General features: G+C 43.5%; 1 protein-coding gene across 2 annotated transcripts in view; it reads left to right on the top strand.

Moving 5' to 3' along the window:
• The window catches only part of LOC101853272 (prostacyclin synthase), a 21,858-nt gene that overhangs the window by 9,110 nt on the left and 5,037 nt on the right, over positions 1-7,711 (top strand). The window contains exons 2-3 of one of the 2 annotated variants that reach the window (XM_005111514.3): positions 3,875-4,251; positions 6,328-7,227. In XM_005111514.3, the coding sequence (XP_005111571.1) occupies positions 4,172-4,251; positions 6,328-7,227 (980 nt within the window). In that variant the 5' untranslated portion in view covers positions 3,875-4,171. Of the gene's footprint in view, positions 1-3,871; positions 4,252-6,327; positions 7,228-7,711 lie in introns of both variants that reach the window. The other variant, XM_005111513.3, reaches the window with a different exon arrangement.

The following is a 7,711-nucleotide window of genomic DNA, read 5'->3' as shown; positions in this document are numbered from 1 at the left end:
GGGTGTTGGTGAGGGAGTTTGGTGATGGTGGGGTAGGGTAGAGGGTGGTGTCAATTCTGTCAGCTGGCTACAAGCATCATCATGTGTCCAGAGACAGTGGCCGCTGTTTTGTGCCCAATGCTGTCCGAAACGTCACAACACGGGGTAAACACGGAAGTTTTTCCTCTCCTCTATGCTGTGGGAACGAGGGGGGTGAGATTCTCTCTCTCTCTCTCTCTCTCTCTCTCTCTCTCTCTCTCTCTCTCTCTCTCTCTCTCTCTCTCTGTCTCTCTCTCTCTCTCACAGTCACAGGTGGCTAATGGTAAATGATGTTTGATAATGATGATGAAGAAATATCGGCTTGACGCGTCCACCTGCTTTCTCATATGTCAGTATCTAGGTTTTGTTTTCTTTCCGTCTGTTTGTCAGCACGTCTGATCACGTGACAGTTTCCCTGTCAGGCTTTCCGCCAACTAGCGATGTCGTCAAACGGAGCTAACAGATTCATCACCGCTCGTCAAAAAACATATTTAACTCACCCCACCCCCCACCCCCCAAAAAAAAGAAAGGGGAAGAATTGATGCCAGTTTCGGTGGCAAATACGATTATGTCTCAGAATTAATCTGGTCTCTTTCTATTTAAAGTCACCGAAATTTCTCTTTTCAAAAATTTAAAAAAGAAGGCCAATAAAAAGAAAATAATTAAAACCTGACCAACTATTCTTTGGACGCTGCTTGTAAATTACATATCCTGCCATCCTAAGACCTAGATCGAGCTGAGGACGCCGTAAAATATGGCCCTGCGTGGGTTGCTGTGAAACAGCGAGCAGAGGTTCTCGATAACATTCCTTGATTACATTAATTTATCCGTCACCGCCTTTTGTCATGACTAACTTTTCTGTGCAACGTTTGAACGATAGACTAATAGACACGCAGCTATCGAAGTTATAGGGTGGAATCAGGGAGACCGGGACCATAGAGGGTAGAGAAACACGGACAACATTATTTATCGGTTTATGCCATCTTGCGGGTGATAATTTTGTTATAAACTAATTAGTATTACATTTTTCCATGATCGCCCTTGGCGGGGAAATCACGCCACAATCACAGGTCGGGGAAATAGAATGCTTCTAGCATTTTGTTTTTGTTTTGTTTGACTGTTTTTCCACACTAATAATTATGTTGCGATATAGTTGCTTGATATCTAGACATCACTTGTGAATACAATTAAAAATGAAAAATCCCGAGGTGTGAACGATAAGCGGAGTGGCATGTGACCGCCTCTCCAAGTGTTGGAACCCTCACCTGATTGGTTGAGAAAAGATACGGATGAGGTGACACATGAGACAGATAGCCAGGATACGCAAACAGAAGGCGCGCGCGTGCATAGCATGATCCGTGGTCGGTGGGTAGGTGGGTGGGTTATAGTTCTGGCGCGGGCTTTGGGTCTGTATATATATATCACATCAGGACAATGACCGGACGGCCCACAGTAGGACTTGAACCTATATGTTCTTAGAGTTGAACACGAACTCCTGACTTACTTCATCATTATCTGTGCGTCGTGTGACTGAGAGAGCCGGACCTCCTGAAATCTGTGAGAGTAGTTGCACCTGACTGGCAGATTTGTGCGCGGATATTGAACCTTTAAAACAGAATACATTGTGCATGTGGCAGAACCAGAATTACTTCCACAAAGCTACTGGTTGAAGGTACACGTAATATTATTTCTTTAGACTTGTTATTGACTTGTTTTCATATTGTCATTTGCTGACCGAGACATACACAAATTGTACGACCGACAACTTAAATAAATAAATAAATAAATAAATAAATAAATAAATAAATAAATAAAGGAATTAAAAAATAAATAAATAAATAAATAAAGGAATTAAAAAATGGATAAATAAAAAAATAAGAATAAATGAATAACTAACTAACTAATTAACTAACTAACTAACTAACTAACTAACTAACTAACTAACTAACTAACTAACTAACTAACTAACTAACTAACTAACTAACTAACTAACTAACTAACTAACTAACTAACTAACTAACTAACTAACTAACTAACTAACTAACTAAATACTTGTACTGCTTCGCAAGTTTACTAATCGTGAAATAATTTGGAATCACTACTGCTCACACTTGTAACGTTGTTGCTCGTGTGGCGTGTTTTCTGATCCAACAATTCGCCACGGCAGTGCTGCTTCTCCTGAACTATTTCTATTCTCTGCGTATAACTTAGTGGTAGAAAAAAGACGAGGCGTCATTTTCTTAAATAATGGGCGCAAAAAAAAAGAAAAGAAAAGATAAAAAGAACACAACCTACTGCAAAAGATATAAATTGTTTTGTTTTGTTTTTCAAAAGTAAAAATTCTGTTTGTGTGACTCAGTAGGAACGTCAAAGACAGACTTTCTCCTGCCAGAAGTAGTACTGTTTGTCTAGCTCTAAAAGTGTATCCGGAATTTTAAAACAAACAAACAAACCAACCAACACAACTATGCGCTGGTGAGATAAGACGCGCGGAGGACAGAATGGACGGAGACGAGTAAGTACATACGTAAGTTGTGGTCATCGTAGGTCAGTGGTCAGTCTCGGGGGGCCGGAGTGAGCGCAACAAGGGTCAATAGACGTGTGCGGGGGCAGTGAGCGAGAAATTGTGATCCGATCAGTCGAGCGAGATCGTCAGCACCTATACCTACACACACACACACACAGACAGACACAAAAATGCCGCATTCCTTTCTCAGACCTGCTTGTGTCAGCGATTTTCTGCCGTCCGCTGACTCCACAAGGAAACGCGATATAATGACAACAGGCATCGAAACACCATAGAGAAGGAATCATATAAAAGTGATGTGTCGTGTTTTTAATTGTTTTCCAATTCCATAATTATTTTGGCATTGTTTCCGGATCTCTTTCTCTTTTGGAATTTTCCATCGCCATACGTAAGTTTGTTTCCATCTATCTATATAATAATATCTGCCTCTCTGTGAAGAAGTTTTTTTTCTTTCTTTTATTCATTTTAATATCTAAATTATCTAATGAATTAACTTTTTTAGAAACATGTTTGTCTTATCTACTCATATTTTTTCCTTATTCATGATTTAACCAATTAAAGAGATAAATAAGAGAGAGAGAGAGAGAGAGAGAGAGAGAGAGAGAGAGAGAGAGAGAGAGAGAGAGAGAGAGAGAGAGAGCATAATAATAACCCTTGTGGAAGGCAATAGCGAGTAGTTCTACATGTACATTAATTGACGACATCCACAATCGGCCGTCTCGTGTCCCAAAAGGTTTCGTGGACTCCAAAAGCGTCCCGTCCCGTCACGTCTCTGTGTTTGGCTCTACCAGTCTTGGCGACTCACTCACTGTACAATTTTTTTTTACGTTTCAGAGGAAGAAAAGTAAATTTCAAAACCTTGTATAAACAAAGAAGTTAATATTATGCTTCTTTTTCTAAAGTGCCCACCTTCCATCTCCCTTCCCGTGCCTTCCAAAAAGTGCGTCTTCAAGCGTTCTGATTGTCGCGAATTACTCGTAGAATGCCTGTCTCCAATGAGTGAAGCTGCTGCTGCCGGGAGCGGCGGGGGGTCGGGGGGTTGAGTTGATGAGGGGGAGGGGGGGGAGGAGTGAAAAAAAGGGGGGGGGGTCCATTCGGACAGACACGAGTTAGTTCCCGTTAGTTCCGGTCAGGTTCAGGCGGTGTGCTGTTGTGTGGAGTCAAACACGAGGCTCTCAGCTGTCCGGCCCGGCGTCCTGTCCACTCGCCGCCCGTCTTGCTCCCTCCCCCGTCCCCTACTGTGTGCGCCGTAAACTCCTTACCCTACCTGTCGCTATTGTCGTCAGTCGCCCAACACCTTTGTTTTTATTTCTGTTTGCTCCCCAGAAGATTAGATCCTGAAGAAGAAGGCATTTGACACACAGGTGCTATTTCTGGAAGACAACTCGCGGGCTGCCTGACGGGGCACACAGAGAAAAGGGAAACCACTCCAGCTTTATTTTCCCGTCGTCTGCCGACCCAAAGACCCGGCGCCTTCGTCACGTGACAGACGTGGTGAACCAGGAGCAGGTTGTGTGGACATTGTAGCGGTCAGTGCTGCTGCTCACACCCCCGTACAGACCTACCAGTGACAGAGGGACCGTGTCATTGACAACTGACCACTGCCGCGTCACCGACATCATCAACATGGTGGCTGTCACGATCTACCTGGGCCTGGCTGTTGCCGGCCTGGTCTACGCCTACTTCCAGATGTTTTACCGGAAACTGTGAGTATATGATATGTATATGAAATAATATAATATTATAACATAATATAATTTAATAAGATATGATATAATATTATATAATGTAATGTAATGTAATGTAATGTAATAATATACTGTACCTCAACCATTCATTTGTGATTTTGATTTATTTTTTGATTGATTGACTAATTAAGTACTCGTGATCACAAATGATCTAGTCCCGCTATGACATAGATGAGGACGTTTTGAAAGCCGGCTGGTGACTTGGATGCTGCTTGTCAGTGCCAGTGTACCCAGGGCCGGTTGGGATACAGCGGTGCTGTCAAAGTGCCCTGAGCTGTCTTACGGAGTGTCGTTATACATAGAGTTTCACAGATAATGTCACGTTACTGCATAGCCTATATGTAGATGCTTCAGTTGTGGATTCGGAAATTTGAATTTAAGTTAGACAAGATATTATCAAGCTTTTTCGGGACCCTAATAAAATGCTGAGTTGACTGTTTGACGACAGTCATCACTGTACGCTTCTCCTCAATTTAGCCATAATATTATAATATGAATATATATTTTAAAAAAGAAATTCCTTTACATAACACGAACAGTAATAATTATAGAATATTCTTAAAGTCGAATGATAAAAAAACCACTCAGGTGTGCTGATTCTTGCTAGATCCTATTCATGTCCCATAGGTTTAATTAGACAAAATGCGCACCACAAATGGGCTATATACGTGTCAATGGCTAAAGGTGTCACTACATGAAAAACAGGAAGAGACGATACAAGTTTCTCTTACCCAGACTTTATACTAGAGTGCTTCGTGTGCAGGCAGAGTAAGCGTGCAAGTCTCTTAGTTTTGAGTCTGATCTTTTCTTGGTACTAAAAATGTACATAATATTAATGTCGTCGGTCTTTTTATTTTGTTGCAATGTAGTATGACAGAGGAGTATTCAAAAATATATGTAGGTGTAATTTTTTATATTTTTTTAAAATAGAAAACTATTTACACTCTTGAAGTAGTAAGTATAGACGATAGAAAAAGGCTTAAACTCAGACGTTTGCTTGTGACAAGTTTGGAATTTTTAAATAATGGATCCTTGAACGACTTCGCCTGAAGAAGTCCTTATCTTATTTATTTGAAGACGAAAAAGCTCAAATCACTGAGGGAAATAACCTTGGCATGTGTCCTGAATAATTCAACTGGACATTAATTTCTATTCTTTTATTCGCCGCAGACTTAATGGAAGTACTGATCAAATAAGAGTAACAAAAACAGTAGCACTAATTTAATTGAAATCGCGACAGGCTACGAAGTAACGTTATGCCTTTGTGAATCCAGTCACGTAACCGGCAAGAAGAAAAACCGCCAAACTAGCGTATTTTTAGGCCCGACAGACCAGAACGACGTTAAAGGCTTGAGGCGAGTTTGACAACGACATATTAGCACTGCAAATGCCGGTCTCCGGATTCGATCTGCAGAACCAACAGCGGCCCGGTTTTGGGGTCGCACGAAACAGGTGTTTGCGCATTCCGTAGGCGCATCCCAGCTCGGAAGTAGCCGCCGGATTGCCGGTGTGGCAGATTGCACGCGAACGTTTTTCGTTTTTTACACCGGAGAGTGACGCTCGTTTTTCATAAGTGTAGACTTTGCCGCTGCCTTCCTCCAGTTCCCGGGCCTGGTTACCGCGACCTGTGCCCACACTTTGCTACGTGAGCTTGTGGCTGTAAGACAATAGGGAAGTTAAAGAGTCCACACTCCCCCTGTGCTCCCCCCTCCCCCCCTCTCCAATCCTTCTGCGCGACGATGTGAGAAAGCCGTAGACGAATGGACACACGGATATTTACAGAGACAGATAGACAAACAGACGCTCACACGAAAATGCGAAGGGCGGATGTACGTATTGTTTAAAGATAATTAATAGGACTGTAAGACTGAAATGGGGGCGGCGTCTAAAAGAAGTGCTAGGTACGGTTTAACAAAAGTAATAGAAAACGGACAGTGACAAGGGAGGAAAATGTACCACAAGCATAGTACAACACGTCATGTAGACAAACTCCATCAACTGCTATAACGTGTGTGTTTTTCCCTCCCTCCCCAGACGCCCCGGCGAGCCCCCTCTCGCCCCCGGCCACTTCCTGTGGGGCAACGGGAAACAGTTCACAGAGCACGCCGTCAACTTCCTGTCCGAGACGCGCAAGAATATCGGCGACGTCTTCACCGTCCGCTTCCTGAACCAGTACTGGACCATGATGCTGGACGTGCACAGTTACGAGAGATTCGCCCGCGAGAAGAACTTTGACTTTGACGCCATTCAGGAGCAGGTGAACCAGAACGTATTTGGCTACAAACTGGTCGACGCCAGGAAAATGATCTCCGAGGCCGGACAGAAAGTAAACGGGAAGCACCTTTACTCCTCTCTAGAGAACTTCGCGAAAAACCTGAAGAGGAGTCTCGTGGAAACCGCCAACACAGACAGCGATGAGCTGATCACAACGTCCAGCAGCACCACCATCAACAACAACAACAACAGCAAAGATGCACTGTCGAGTCTGAAGAACGAAAAAGGACTCTACGACCGTGTCCACGAAGACGCGCTTTCCCAAACACCCGTCTCGGACATCAACGGACTTCTCAACTCCCAGAAACTTCTAGAAAAACCACCCATACAAACACAGCCCAAACTCAACGACGGTTGGTGCGAGGAGAATCTCCGAGATCTGGCCTCTAAAGCTTTTTTCGCTCCTCTCTTCTACACAATCTTCGGGCGCGGGGAGCCAGGCAAAGAGGGCAACTTCCACCCACAGGCCTTCCACAAGAACTTCGACAAGTTCCACAAGTACTTCAACTTCCTGTGGTTGGGCGTGCCCATCAAGTTCTTCCCCAAGGCTGGAGAAGCCGCCGGGATCCTGGCACAGCAGCCCAAAGGCCTGGACATGATGAACAGAGAGGACTGCTCAGAGTACATCAAGCTGGCCACTGACTTCATGCTCAGACACGAGTAAGTACGCACAGACATACGACATGAACACACAGACACACACACACACACACACACACACACACACACAGACACACGAGCAAAAACATGCGAAAGTACACATTATTCTTCAGTTTTTCATATTATATTACGCGTGTGTGAAAAAAGCGGTTTTAGCATAACATGCAAAATATTATATATATTTACTACCTTCAAGCATTCTAATGTTTAAGAAAGTCATCAGCCACAAAGGATACGCTTGACACAATCAGTCACTTAATTTATTTCTGAAATCATGACAGTAGACAGGCACCCTCGAGGCGTCGTAAGGACAAAAACCACTGAGAAAAAAACAACAACCAAAGAAACAAACAAGTACCCGGAATGACCAAACCAACTTTCATACCATACTAATTATTTGGTACAAACACTTTGTACGCTCACTGTACATCTTTCATCCCCAGGGCCGTCGAGAGCCAGGTCGGGCCCTGGGGCAGCAATCACC

The sequence above is a fragment of the Aplysia californica genome, unplaced genomic scaffold (genome assembly GCF_000002075.1).
Source record: "Aplysia californica isolate F4 #8 unplaced genomic scaffold, AplCal3.0 scaffold01069, whole genome shotgun sequence".
In the NCBI taxonomy this organism is placed as follows: domain Eukaryota; kingdom Metazoa; phylum Mollusca; class Gastropoda; order Aplysiida; family Aplysiidae; genus Aplysia; species Aplysia californica.
Note: the sequence above shows the minus strand (reverse complement) of the source record. Positions and strands in the feature narration are given on the sequence as shown.